Consider the following 15,411-nt stretch of genomic DNA (forward strand, 5'->3'; position numbering starts at 1 on the left):
ATTAAAAATACCTTTTACATTTTAAAAGCATAATCAATGTATGCGAATCAAAATACTCGGAGATTGTTATTATTGCGTTTCGGGTTTGCCTATATCTCGACCCAACCACGCTTCCAATTGCGTTAAAATGGGTTTAGACATGATTGAAACTATAAAGTACATATTTTTTATTAACTCGTCAGAGAGTCGTTTTGGAATCGAGTTTTAACAGAGAAAAAAAGGGATATTTGCTTTATCCTATATTGAAAGAATCAGGGAGGTTTGAACCAAGTCCTTAACCGCTAGACTGGTTTAACCCCATTTTTACGGCTAGCCCGAACCTAATCACAAAAAAAACCAGATTTGTTTTGAAAACGTACACTTTACTCTTCCCCTGCCATGAGTATAATTATTGTTTCGGCCCCTGAACCTTGATCGATCCACAGCTTCATTAGGACTTGAACGGTAACCAAAGTTTAATCCTATATTATATAGTGTTGTAAGGATTTTGGGCTTCCCTAATTTTGGTAGTCATTTCATTGAAGTTTCTTGCAATTTTTTTGGTTTTTTTTAACATATAAATTTATAAAATAATTGTGATAAAACTTTTTTTAACAAGCGTCAAAATATGGGAAATTTTTTTTTTGACTGGCCTAAGTTCGTTATTGATTTTTAGGTCTCCAAGCCCGAACTAAATTTTCATCTTATCTTTCGACCATAGCTCGGCTGATTCCGCCAAAGTTTTACCCGTTCTTAAGCCAGAACTTGGCCCAATCAGAATTTATCCCGGCTCGGATAAAATTTTTGATCTATTTTTATGGCCTATCCCTGTTTCGGACCGAGTTGGCTATCGGGCATGGTTAATAAAATGAATAATATATCAACCTATTCTCAATAGGAATGACCTTTTCTGAAAAATGTCAGTATTGAAAAAATTATTTCAATATTAAGTTAGGGTTCCTCACGTCTATTTTATTTTCGATTCGAAGGCCTGTTACTAAAGATGTCAATAGGTTATTCACAATGCTGGATATCCCGTCTAGTGAGCTGTGCCATCACTCTTCTATCTATTCTTTTACTTTTACTGTTTAATATTTGTTTTGTTCAGATTTTTATTATATTATTCAATCACATACTATAATTTTGCAAAACCTCGTTTAGAATCTCAACATTACTATTATGTTGATACTTGTTTATTACGTCAGGGAATTTAACTTGTTTATTCTTTAACATTAAAAAAATAATAATAACTATCTTTAACCTTTTTTTCTAGCATTAAAATCTTATCATTGAAAGTTTTGCACCTTCTGCAAGTTAACATAAGGTAATATATAAATATGTAGGTAATATATAAATATGTAGGTAATATATAAATATGTATATATACAGTGTTCAAAGTAACAAGCACTTCTATACCACCTAAGTCAATAACGAAATTACCTCCCTGTCTCTTCCTACTCTCTTCCCTCCCATCACTAAATCAAAATTGGTAAAACTCTCCTCCAGGGTTTTTAACATTTGCTCAAAATTCAAAAATCTTCATTGTTCTTAAAGATTATCTTCAAATGCTCATTTAATTTTTTTTGTTAAACCCTACTCTCCTCAGACCTCGTGACGATCTTACGTCTTAATCCACTCCCCATAGTTGAATTTCCTGCAAATTAGAAGCGATTTAATTTTATTTTGCATATAATAACAAAGAACTGTTAGAGAATCCACGGGAGTCAACGTGGATATGAGGATAGGTATCCACTCCGGAGACGTTTTGTGCGGGATAGTTGGTCTGCTCAAATGGCAATACGATGTTTGGTCGGACGACGTTTCTCTGGCAAATAAGGTCGAAGCGGCTGGATTACCTGGGTACCATTGGATATTTTATATAATGTTATCACGTGATAGATTCCGTTTAAAATCAACCCCTCCCTATGATTCAAAGTTGGTGATTTTAGGAGGATTTTCCTTCTCAAGTTAGGAGTTAGCAAAAGTTTTCATAGCTCTTTATACATTACGAAATAGACCAGTGTGGTCATGCTATTCAAAAAAATAATAAAATATACTTCTTTTAAACAGGGGGAGTTAATTAAAATAAGTTACTATATATTTGATTGGCCCATTCTGCCCCTGAATTGTAAAAATTATATTTTAAAATTATTAATTTCATACAAAATATATATCTTTTGTTTTGTCGACAGTTTATATGCCTTTAAAACAAAAATTAAAATAAATAGTTAATATCTCAGTCTAAGAAATCACGCTCTGATGTATAAAATAATAATATCTAGCATATCAAAAAACTCTCCAAATCACATCTAGGAAGTTTAACTATAGATTAGTCCTTTGTTCTCGTAGTTTATTTACTTAACCCTTTTATGGGAAATGAATTTGTAGCGGAAATAAACCAAAAAAATGTATAGTTATAATGTAAACAACATAAGAAATGGGGAGAAAGGGTTGAATGGGAAAAACTCAAATCGGATTATTTGCACTGGATATATAGAATAATAGTAAAAATATTTATAAGTAAGGTACACGTCACTGGAGCCACTTTGGAATATTTGAACGGGGAATTCGAAGTAGAACCGGCCAACGGTCAGGATAGGAGCGAATATTTAAGAGAAAACAACGTCGACACATATTTCATAGTCCCTTCGAATGTATATAATATAATATAATTATTTAATAAAACATATGGTAAAGCCCGACGAGGACCTCCGATTCCGACCTATCCGAAGTTAAATTTAACCGACAACCGATTTTGCTTCGGGTCGATAAAATCTAATTTTAAAAAAAAGAAGGTCAATAAGACCGGATAAAAAACCGCCGGATATCACCTGCTAGAACATCTCCAATATATAACCTACCTTTCAAATTGAGATGATCTATATTCAAAAATGATCAGAATATATAAAATTAGGGGAATGATTTTTACCTTTAAAAAAAAACTTGACTATGGGGCTAGCAGATTAAACTTGAAAAAAAAAATTCCGTTTGTTTGTTTTATTTAGCTGACTGCATCATTGCTAATATAGTGGTTGTTAAAAAGCCCGAATCGGGACGATTTTAAAAAAACGGCCTTCCCGGTTAAGATTATAACCAAAATAACATTATGTAAAACCTAAAAAATTTGCTCATAGCTGGCAGAAATGCTTAGACATCTATTCGCCAAATTTCGACCCTTATATTATTTTTAGCTAATCTTAATCGGGGTGGCTTTTTAAAAACACTACTAATAAGTAATCATCTAAAGAGAACATAATACTTTTCTATTTTAAACCCTTATTATTTTTTAAAAATGGATTTTTATTTCTTTACTATGTAATAATTTTATTTTAACAGAAAAGAAAGAAAGAAAGAAAGAAACTAGAAACTAGAAACTAGAACTAGAGATTTAATAATAATGATTTTTCGTAGTAATCATATCGGGTATTAATTATTATTTATATATAATCATTTGAAGATGTTGCTAAACAAACAAAACGTCCAAAAACATTACGAAGATAAAAAGTTGTCCATACAAAGCTTATCCGATAAAAACAGGGTATCCAGAAGTGGGAACGTGAAATATGTGGAATCATGGGGCGGCACCAATTTATTCCAACCTACCATCAATATTAGCCAGAAGGTTTTATTTTAAGGCTAATGATATTTAGTTTCGTTATAGATTTAAAATTGAAATAAACTATTTTCAGTTTCTAAATTTTGAACTTTTTAAAATTATATATATTTTTTTTTTCTTTATTCTTCTTCAAAAATAACTCATATATGTGTTGTACCGTGTTATGGAGTCAGCGGGGATTCTAAATCCCTTAATTTTGATTCATTAACTCAGAGGGATTTTCTAAATTTTAAGGATCTGACGTGATGACTGAGAATCTATTCCAACATGTAAAGAGTAACTTGCACTGTAAATTTTGACAATTTTAGCCATTTAATTTATTTTTTTAAACTATTTAAATTTATATTAATTTTTGTATATACATATATATATACTTTTTGGTGTTGTTAAAAAGTCAGTTAGGTCGATGTCGATTTTTACCAAATATTTTAGCCAAAATAATATTATGTAACCTTCGAGATTTGGCAAATAGATGTCAGAAGTGTAAAATCCTTTCTGCCATATATGAGCAAAATGTCCAGGCTTACATAATAGGATTTTGGCTATAATTTTAATCGTGCTTTTTATCAACATTCATATTCTTCATATATATAAATAAATTTTCGAGCGAAAATTGTGTAAAATTTATATGATTGGTAGATTCTCTACGCAATATTGGAATCCATTTCCGGTTAAATCCGATTTTTTAAAATAATTTAAAAATTACCCTGGTTAAAAATGATTTGAAATTGAGAAGATTCCATATCCCAATACCAATTTAATTTTTTATATTTTAAAAAAAAATGCATTATAGACACTATCGCTCTTCGAAAATAGCATGTTCACCAAAAACAATTTTTGGAATATCAGGTGAAGAATAAATATAATAATTCTTATAATTTAGAATAATGATGTATATATTAAAAGAGAAAACCGATGTTATGTTAACTCTCACACAGGAAATCTGCTATCTAAGTTTTATTTTAAAAAAAATTTCTTATTGATTTAAGACGTGTATGTCTATGTTCTGATTGGACATATTATTGATACTTATTTGTCATTTAGCTTAGGCAAAACAGCTTTTGAACTAGTGCACGCTATTTTGGATCGTTTTAAGTGTTTGAAGGAATTGTTGTTTTTTCTAGGCTGTTTAATCTAAGATATATAGCCGGCTAAACAGCTGGATAGGAAATAATTCTAACCAGGACACAGTGGATTCATATTTTTTATAATTACACTTTTAATTTGGTTTTCCTTCTCAAACTAACGATGCTACTGAAAGATTTATTTTATTTATTGATCTTTTTAATAAAAAAATTATATGAAAATTATATAAAATTGCTAAATTCAATATCAGGGGTTGGTTCAACTATAAAGATATAAATCCCGTCTTCTTGTTTTACAAAGATGGCAGATTAGAAAAACGCTATTATTTTCAATCGACGGATCCTATCATCAAAATATCGCTCGTATTTTGCCTCTCCACGTTTCTATGCGTCCTTATGACTTATATGCTAATTTTTCGAAAGTATATATATATTATATATATATATATGCGGAAATTTATATGACCAATAAGTGGGCGGAGACCTGGAACAAGGGAATCTCCTCCTTTCCGGTTTTTGTTTAGTTCACGTAGTCACGAGAATTTATGGAACACATTTTTGCACCCTCGGAACATAAATCCTGTTATTTTCTAAAATAATCTGTCTGTCCTGATCCCATTCCATTGTTTCTCTCTAGAATAAAAGTTTTCAAAACGTTCCAATGTCCCCTGCTTCTTATGTTTAGAGATTTTATTTTAATATTTTATTAATACCGTCTAGTTATTTTAAATTTTATTTAATCCGCCAGCCCGCCAAATATTTGAAAATGATTTTAAATGGCTGACTTGGCTCTTTTATTCGTTTATATAATTGTATTTTTTTAATTAAATATGTGAAATATGCAATAATAAAAAATCGGTTCTGTTATTTCTCCCCGAAAGAAATATTTAAAAATTTACCAACCCATTTGTTTTAAAAATATTTATTTTTAACCAACCAGCTACCCGCTAAATGTTTAAAATATTTTTTAAAAAGCCCGCCTGCCCACACCCACCCGACCTCCCCATTGTGGACCTCTAACACCGTCCTTAAGTGAAATTCTTTCTAAATACAATTTTTCATTTTGATATAACAGAAATTATATATTGACCATCGCTTACTACACCTTCGGCCTGTACATAATTATACTCATATTCATTTCCTATTCGTTTCCGTTGACTAAAGTAAAAATTTTAAAATAATTTATTCATACTTAAAATTTAAGACACTTTGGCGCAGCTGACTGAGTCACGGATAATGCCTAGACTGGCAATGCATTCATAATAATTCATTTGAATGCGTCCTTGAATGTTGAATGCAAATCAGCTGGATCAGCCATTTTGGGCAATTCATATAGTGTATTATTCTCACGTTAAAAACTACTAAATTAAATTGATTACTTGCTTCCTTGTTATCTCGATGATAACACAATTCTTTAATAAAGTTTGCGTCAGACATAGGAATGAATTGGTATCTCGTTTTAAATTTTTAATAATGATATGGGTAATCAAAATGGCCTCCCCAGCTGTTTTCATTGATGTAAACTTTTAATGAATGCATCGTCAATTTAGGTATTATTGTATACCATTGGTCACAACCAAATTTTATCAAAATCTTTAAAAAAAATAAATGTTTATATTGACCCTATCCCCCGTATCTTTCTGATCTTACTACCCTCTCTATAACTCGCAGCTAACTGCTCATATGTTGGATTCAGATGAAATTATCATCCATAAAAAGAGGGGGAGGGTGGATGATTTAAAGAATAAGCGTCAGTGAAGTCGGGCGTGCAATAGTAGATGCTCCTCTATATTGGTTAACTCTTTCATTAAAAACGGTTTTTCTCTTTTGTACTCTTCAAAGTGCAAATATCGTTACTCACAGGAATATAAATTTAATTAGAAACAACCTTTACGTATATAACAATAATGAGCTTACTTCATTGGTTAGGGTTAATTATTAGTAATAAGATATTATTATTTTGTCTCTGGGTTATTGTTATTATACAGATCTCAACATTAATAAATGAGATTTAAAAAAAAATAAATAAAAGATGAATATTATCTCCTTGAGATATGCAGATCTAATTTTATCTCTATTCCCTCGGCTAATCCCCGCACGCAACTATTTTTTTTTGAAAAAATATTTTAGTTATATTTATAATTTTAAATATATTAATTTTTTTTTTATACCATTTGAATTATTTGAATATTTAAAAAAAAAGTTTAAGTTCATATTTAGATACATTCCAAACTATCGATATAACTCGTCAATTAAACTTTCAACTAAAAGAAGACAATACGTGTCGAGGGTGTTCGCTTCCTTGAGCGTCATTATCCCGTTGAACTTATTGATATTATCGACTATGGTTAGTTTTATTTATGTATGTTGATTTTACATCGTAAAATATCAAGGTAATAAAAATATAACAGGGGGATTTTAATCATTTTTACAAACATGGTTAATCGAAAAATGTCGAAGAAATTTGTTTTGCAAGATCTCCCCAAGAAATATGCCTTGAATAAAAAACAAGATATTTTGTATTGTAATGTATACCCAGAGCCGGTATTCAGTAAATTGGGAGCAATGAAAATATTTTCTCTTTTTCTTTAGTAAATTTTTTTATAAAAAAACTCAACTTAAATACGAGTGTTTACTTCCCTAGCATCTATTAATATTAATTTATTAAGAGATATAAACCAGATTCCCAATTTTTGATTTTGAACGGGAACCAATTAAGAGATGGGAGGAGCAGGGAACAGCTTATTTGGGAGTCAATATTTAATATATACTTATTTGGTAGTGGGAAGGGGGGGGTTGTTTTTCTTTCATAAACAATTAGAAATAAATCTGGAGTACACATTTATTAAAAATTAAAGCAGCAAGAAATTTTGAAGGAAAGTTTCATAGATCACAACAGGTGATATTATAGCGAGCCATCTTAACTAATATTCTCGATAAAATGACCATTTACCTTCTTTAGTTTTTTTTTGATTTATTATTCTAATTTTTATTTTCTTTTATATTTTAAAACAATATTCTCTGCCTACTTCAAGTTTATATTTTACACGTCCGACGCTACGCCTCGATATATCATGTTAAGGACTTCCGTTCATCAGTATAAAGATGTTTCAAGGGAAACTTATTACGAGATCTTTCGGTATTTCAATGTACGAACATATTACTTACTATATGCATTTTCTTTCGTTTGTTCGTTCGTTCCTCCGTCCGTTCGTTTGTTCGTTCGTTTGTTCGTTCGTTCGTTCATTCTTACTACTAAACAAATTTTTTTTTAATGGTTTATATAAAAAAAAAACCCTCAAAAGTACGTCATATCAATGCTTCTAATGGCCGTTTCCGCGTTATCCTTTTTCACTCAACACTCTTTCGTAACTAAATTAGTTTTGACGGTCGTAATTATGGGTTTTGACGTAGCGACTATATTCGTAGTAACGGCGAGAATTTTTAATCCATTTTCCCAAAACTTTATTCCTATCATCGACTCGGCAGGTTTGAATTAATATAATTAGTTTATATTATATTTTAGAAAAAAACTGGCGGGTGAATAAAATAAATGGACAACACACACGTGATTGAACACCATTATTTTTATGAAAATACAAGAATTCTTTATAAATCTAACCCATTCCACGTCATCTAGCACAGATTAACCCTAGTGGTCTATATATCTGGCCTATGAAAATAATGATAATCACGTGATTCATTTTATTTTTACACATTTAAATTTTTTTTTTAAATTTAATAAAAAAAAAAGATTTAAAGGATGAATATGAATCCTTCATACAAACTCTATTCTATTCTTCTTTATATTTTTTTGTTTTAATTTTGTCTGGATGAATATGAATCCTTCATACAAACTCTATTCTATTCTTCTTTATATTTTTTTGTTTTAATTTTGTCTAAGTTTTATGTTCCTTGAGGATCTGAAGATTTCTGTTTCGCCCAAAACGTTGAGCGAAATTCTCTTATTTAAGATCAAAATATTTTTAATTTTTTTGCATCGACTTTGAAACTACTCCTTTAGAAAATCACGCTTATATGTATATCTCAGAAAAAGTAGACACCCAAGTCAATTTTTCCTCTAAATTATTAATATAATGATAATGAATGAAGTTCTTTCAATACCACTCACTTAAATTAATTCATTGAAGTGAAAATATTTTAACCCTAAAAACCCATACATATGGCCTTTTAAACCTCAACCACTTTATAAAAGGTTGATTTAAGAAAAAAATAATATTGGTCAATTGTTAATCGAACAAAAAGAAAAAAATATTAAAACAAAATATAGATAGGAAAGAAAGAAGGAAAGAATGAAAGAAAGAAAGAAAGAAAGAAAGAAAGAAAGAAAGAAAGAAAGAAAGAAAGAAAGAAAGAAAGAAAGAAAGAAAGAAAGAAAGAAAGAAAGAAAGAAAGAAAGAAAGAAAGAAAGAAAGAAAGAAAGAAAGAAAGAAAGAAAGAAAGAAAGAAAGAAAGAAAGAAAGAAAGAAAGAAAGAAAGAAAGAAAGAAAGAAAGAAAGAAAGAAAGAAAGAAAGAAAGAAAGAAAGAAAGAAAAAGAAAGAAAGAAAAAAGAAAGATTACGCATTTATTTCATTTAGAAAAATTATAATTGATTTAATTTTTAAGGGAAAACCATCTTACCCCATATGGAGTTGTCAAATATCAAGACCGACATTTATCGGAATTCTATCAACTACGGAAATCTTACTAACAACTTCTTAGGGAACGATAAAACTACTTTACCCTTTTCATTCACCGATATACCTAGTGGCGAGTAAATTGTTTGTTTGTTTTTGTAAACGAATTAAATAAAATCTATATATAAAAAAAATATTTCCCCAATTTATTCACTCTTAATAAAAACTTATGTATTAGAAAATATAAATTTTGTATAAATTTCCCCTATTCCTAACCCAAACGTTAAATTTGATTTAAAAAAAGATAGTTTAATCGTTATGGTAATTCTCATCTAATTTCGTATTATTTACAAAATGATGAGGATAAAACTAGTTTGTATAGTAATTCCCCCTTCCTATTTTTTTTAAAGAATTATCAATTTTAGCAACCTTTATCATGCTAATTAGTCTTGAACTATCGACTAATTTTGCCACTTAAAAATAACATTTCGAATTATTTTTTTTTAAAAGATTTCCAGAGGCATCCAGGTCCTACAAAGCTTTCATTAACTACTTCAGATCTCATTCCATCATATCCATCCTATTCCTATGCGTAACCCTATGTTTATTCGACAGAAGGGTTATTGTATTATTATATCTACTTATAATTTTATATTTAGAGCCCTTCCATCCGACCTTTTTATCTGGGATATTTAGATTTGATTCCACCCGGCATGGGCTTTGGAATGGGCCGACTTTTATGTGTCTTTGCAATGCTTTACATTTTTTTTATATATAAGTATATATGTAACCGCCACTGTTTTTTTTTCCCGGCCGGCCATGTGTTATTTTTTCAAATTTAAATCATTTTTTTGAGCGCGTTTTTTTTAAATTTTAAAATCTGATTTTACCGGGAAATGTATTCCGGCATGTTTTTTGAATGCCTATCTCATGAATTCTAGACAATTTTGGCGTTAGACTTTGTGTCATTTATAATTTATACAGAAAAATTTATGGAAAAACGTTATTGTGATTAGGTATTCCAAACATGATGGAATACATTTCAAATATTCAGTTTTCTATTTCCTTCTCAAGAAGATTAATCGTAATAATAAATATTGCTGAATTAATGTATGCAGGTAGAATACGATAATCGTCTTGACTTTTTCTGGAAATCGAAATTCAAAACTGATAGGGAAGAACTTGAAACGATGGGTTCCCTAAACAAGGTGCTATTAGAAAATATTTTGCCGGCCCACGTGGCAGCCCACTTTCTCTCGCAAACTCGTGGATTCAATGTATATAACACCTTTAAATAATTTTTTTAATTCAAAAAGTAACGGCTTTACAGATACTCCTTAGGGAAATTGATTTTAAGAAGGATTAAAATTGTCTGCTCATTTTTAAAAAAAAAAAAATCACTAATCAGATATAAAAGTCAATTTTAGAGATTTAAAAACAAATGCTCAAATAATTTTATAAAAAACGTTTTTTTCCCCCTTCCCCCTGTTTTTTTTTAAAGAGTTTATATTACAAGCATCACGACAACGTGAGCGTACTGTTCGCGTCCATTCCCAATTTCAAAGAATTCTGGGATGAAAATGACGTGACAAACAAAGGATTAGAGTGCATGAGATTGTTGAACGAAATCATTTGCGAATTCGATAAGGTTTTAAAGAGATATTACATTATTTACACTAGACGGCATAATTTATTTTTAAAAATGTCACCACGTAAATTTGTAGGGTATTTTTAAAGGTTTTATCGATTGAACAAATTAACGCTCAATATTCAAATATAAAATAAAAATGCTATCTAGGTTTTTAGGTGTTAGAACATATGCTGAAAGCGCTTATGCTTAAAATTCCTTTTTCAATAAATATCCATCTTTTAATGGTCCTCTCATCTAATATTAATATACATAGTTTATCCATCATATATACAATTTATTTATTTTTCCTCACATCAGATTAATTATACATATCCCCCCTCCCCCTCCCCAATAAAAAAACAACTTTTTCAATGTATCGTTACTTTTAGTTACTCCTTAAACCAAAATTCAGCTCGGTCGAAAAAATCAAAACGATAGGAAGCACTTACATGGCCGCTTGCGGACTTAGTCCCAAACGTGAATCCCAGGTATTCTTCATTAATATTATATTGGACAACAGCTGTTAGTGACTAGAAAATATAGCATTCGCCCATTAACACGAATGTGGCGATTTAAAAGAAGAGATTAAGGTTCAAATACTTTAAATTCTTTTTCGCTGAAAAATTTTCTCGACGCGTACTTAATTTGCGACCAATTTTTTTTGAAATGAGTCATACCACCCCCCCCCCTTATCCAAAAAAATTATTTTGGGTTTTAAGTAGTTTTCCCATGTTTCGCAAAAAGGTTCTAACAAAATAATTTAAATTATTTGAACCTCTAACCGGGTTCGAATTCCTGTTAGATTAGTTGAATCATTTGATTTTTTTTTTAAAAAAAAAGAATATTACTTTAAATGAAAAAGAACTGGCCAAATCGAAAATGAGGAATTTTTGAAATATAATGTAATTTTTTTAAAAAAACCCTTTTTCTTTCGGGAATTGATTGAAGAATACGTTAGCTAAACGAGAATCTCAGGTTATCATTATATTAGAATTTGCCCTAGCGATGATCAACAGCCTAGATCTCATCAATAAAGATTCCTTCAACAATTTCCAACTTCAGATAGGTATTTAGATATTTATTCCTTTTTTCTTAAAACAAAAAATGTATGTAATTGAAGAAGAAAAAAAACTATTGTGGAAATCAGTGACCTAAACCGAACCGTTAAACCGCTATTGTTTAAGGAACCTAAACTGTCACCCTAACCCTGAATCGAACTGTTTAGATCTGTGGAGCGGGTTTTAATCCTTTGTTCTTTCCTAACTCTTCCCCAAGGATTATTGGTAATCAATTTTTATTGACAAGTATCATCATTTTGACCTACTTATCCAAATTAGCGTAGTGAAGTCTTCACAGCCATAGCAATTCTCTCAACCTTATCTATAATTTGATAGAAGAGAATTTTTGTTTTACAATTGTATACTGCTAAAATATTTTATTTCTTTTAGGGGTAATTTTTTTTTTAAAAAAATTATGTTTGTTTTACGAAAATGTTATAACCAATTTTTGAAGGTTTAAACCGAACTGTTATTGTTAATTTTTAAGAACCGAGCCTGCTCCGCTATATTAAGCTTGAACCGGGACCAATATGCTTTAAGCTTCGGATCCCTAGTTACAAGATAAATATTTCGATTCTTCGTTGTTGGTGAACAAAAATTTGTTTTTATTTGATAATGATATCATAAGTTTGAGGTTACTCTTAGACTTACTTGTCACTGATTTTTTTCCTATCCTCCAGGATCTGCCCAGTTTTGTTAAAAAGGAAGAAAAATACCATTTGGTTTAGCTTAAGTTTTTAGAAAATTTCTGATTTTAATCACCTGTTCGGGTTTTACAATTTCCTGGAACGGTCCCTAATACAGTTTCTTTTAAGTTATATATTTTTTTAAATACAATCAGGAATAAATTATGGGCCAGTAATCGCTGGTATAGTCGGAGCTCAAAAGCCTCAGTTCGACATATGGGGTAATACGGTTAACATAGCTAGTCGAATGGATAGCCATGGCAAACTCCGGAGTATTCAAGTTATTTTTTAAAGATATAAATATATAATATAAATTTTAGCTTATATAATAGTAATTAATAAAATAGAAAGAAAGAAAGAAAGAAAGAAAGTAAGGGAGGATGGAAGGAAGGTAGGAAAGGAAGGAAGGAAATAAGGAAGGAAGGAAGGAAGGAAGGAAGGAAGGAAGGAAGGAAGGAAGGAAGGAAGGAAGGAAGGAAGGAAGGAAGGAAGGAAGGAAGGAAGGAAGGAAGGAAGGAAGGAAGGAAGGAAGGAAGGAAGGAAGGAAGGAAGGAAGAAAGGATAAGGAAAGAAGGAAATAAGGAAGGAAGGAAGAAAGGATAAGGAAGGAAGGAAGGAAGGAAGTGATTTTGCTCATTTTTTATTATTATTTATTTTTTTTTTTAAAAACCAATAATTTAGATTACGGAAGCTACCGCTAAAATTTTGATATCTCATGGTTATAAATGCGATCTCCGAGGTCCAATAAAGATCAAAGGGAGCGGAATAATGACAACATACTTTGTTTGTCTGGAGGGATTGAAAAATAGAGAATCTCGAATTGGATTAATAAGCAATTATTAAATTGGGTGTCCATCATCTTATTTAAAAGACTTTTGCGCCATTAATGTAACGCGATTTAATTTTGTGTATTACCAGTTAATACCATTTCCATTAGTAACAAATTTCTTGTTTGGAAATGAAGGCTTTTAAACCTGATTTTCACTGTCATCTCGTGCTTAAGCAAAAAGTAAAACCAAGCTTTAACACTTAATTATTTTAGGATCAAATGAAAAATGTTAAAGGTAGAATGGTAAATAAGATAAATGAAAAGAATGTCGCAAACACCAAATCTAGCCAATACCTGATTATATATCGATTCCAAGCAAAAAAAAATACAATTTATAATATAGTTTAATTTTCCTTATTATTATTTATTATACAAAATATATATGTATTATACAATAAAACCTGTCCTTATTATTTATTTAAACAATGCATATTCGAAATTTTATATATAGTTTTATAATTATTGAAATTAAATAAATGTGTTTAAATTATATATATATAAATTATAATTTTATTTAAAAAAAATATAAAGCCATATTACAGTTATAAATTATGATTATATGCTTTAAGACTTAAAAAAATTCAGAAAATGGTTATAAAGTCTTAGCCATATATTCGGAAAACATGTTCCTTTATAAGATATATTAGAGTAGTTGTGTTTTCCATTTTTCCTACTTAATTTAAAACTTACTCTTGTAAATTTGCAATTACCATTTTCAATAATTTTATCCTAGATTTAAAGTAAATATCATTATTATTTTTTTAAACACTTCAATTTGGAAGCATGACATATTTTTTTGAATAAAAGAAAATTCAACGTAAAATTCAGCATCTAACTATGAATGCACTATTAGGCCTTTTTCAATTTTTTTTTTTAAATGGAAAGGATGTGTGTTTGTATTATGTTATTAAAAATATTTTGGGGAATGAAAACGAGATCATCTTGTTTTTCTGGGGAACTAATAAACTTTAGTTACTTGGCCTGGTGAATGATCAGGGGTTAGCCATTTATTTTGGATAGTATATATCTTTCTGCGGTCCTAATCCTCAATTCTTCCAACTTTTGAACCACCCCCCCCCCCCCCACCAAGAGTTTCAGGTTCGAAGATAGATAAATGTGACTTCTGTAGTATCCTTTATAATGATCCTAATAACAACATGAGAAATCTCATGCGAGAAATCTCACCATTTTCCATTTAATAAGTAATAATGCCTAAATTGTCATCATATTATTATGATTTGCTTAATACTCTTTAAAAAATATCAAAATAATATAAATAAACATATTTAAATCTTATAGTACGCTTATAATCCCTAAGGCTAAGGAGCAATAGCGTTTAGCCTTGTTTTTTTTATTAAATGCTTCGTTGTTTAAATTGAACTGGAATTTTTTCTAAATGGGCAGAAATAAATTTTGAAAAAAAACACAAAATATTTTGTGGTTTTTGTTATATTTGAATGTTTATATATATTTTAAAAGGTTACGCTATTTGAATTATATATTTCTTACATTATATATTATCTTGTGGAGGTCAATGTAATTGCATATTAGTAGTAGTTAAATGACAAAATATATAGGAAACAATTTTATAAAAAAGAATCTATTGTTTTGACTATGAAAGTTTTATGAACTCAAAAAAACTTATTCATTTACACGATATCATAATTTGAAATAAATCGTATAAACATATGTGTGTTGAATTTGGGAACACCATTAAAAGTTGAAAAAATTATTTTACGTTTTTCCAAAAATCTCATACAAAAATAAATAAATATTTTTAAAGTTCTAATAATTGGTTTGTAAAGTTATCTTTATAAATATAGCAGCCCTAATATAAAAAATTCCAATATTTGATTTATATTTCTTTTTTAAACTCTAGTGCCACCTAGC

General features: G+C 29.6%; 1 protein-coding gene across 4 annotated transcripts in view; it reads left to right on the top strand.

The window, feature by feature from the left end:
• LOC135925118 (adenylate cyclase type 2-like) overlaps positions 1 to 13,939 on the top strand; it is a 49,314-nt gene extending 35,375 nt beyond the window's left edge. For all 4 annotated transcript variants that reach the window (XM_065460302.1, XM_065460304.1, XM_065460303.1 and 1 more), the window contains 18 exons: positions 29 to 156; positions 1,681 to 1,839; positions 2,501 to 2,633; positions 3,437 to 3,601; positions 4,389 to 4,444; positions 4,932 to 5,102; positions 5,756 to 5,843; positions 6,884 to 7,027; positions 7,716 to 7,829; positions 7,986 to 8,169; positions 9,308 to 9,455; positions 9,829 to 9,937; positions 10,437 to 10,595; positions 10,820 to 10,966; positions 11,338 to 11,436; positions 11,897 to 12,014; positions 12,848 to 12,972; positions 13,374 to 13,939. In XM_065460302.1, coding sequence (XP_065316374.1) covers positions 29 to 156; positions 1,681 to 1,839; positions 2,501 to 2,633; positions 3,437 to 3,601; positions 4,389 to 4,444; positions 4,932 to 5,102; positions 5,756 to 5,843; positions 6,884 to 7,027; positions 7,716 to 7,829; positions 7,986 to 8,169; positions 9,308 to 9,455; positions 9,829 to 9,937; positions 10,437 to 10,595; positions 10,820 to 10,966; positions 11,338 to 11,436; positions 11,897 to 12,014; positions 12,848 to 12,972; positions 13,374 to 13,535 — 2,409 coding nt within the window. In that variant the 3' untranslated portion in view covers positions 13,536 to 13,939. The remainder of the gene's footprint in view (positions 1 to 28; positions 157 to 1,680; positions 1,840 to 2,500; positions 2,634 to 3,436; positions 3,602 to 4,388; positions 4,445 to 4,931; positions 5,103 to 5,755; positions 5,844 to 6,883; positions 7,028 to 7,715; positions 7,830 to 7,985; positions 8,170 to 9,307; positions 9,456 to 9,828; positions 9,938 to 10,436; positions 10,596 to 10,819; positions 10,967 to 11,337; positions 11,437 to 11,896; positions 12,015 to 12,847; positions 12,973 to 13,373) is intronic.
• The last annotated feature ends 1,472 nt before the right edge of the window (positions 13,940 to 15,411 follow it).

This window comes from Gordionus sp. m RMFG-2023, chromosome 2 (genome assembly GCF_954871325.1).
Source record: "Gordionus sp. m RMFG-2023 chromosome 2, tfGorSpeb1-WG-v2, whole genome shotgun sequence".
Taxonomy (NCBI): Eukaryota; Metazoa; Nematomorpha; class Gordioida; order Chordodea; family Parachordodidae; genus Gordionus; species Gordionus sp. m RMFG-2023.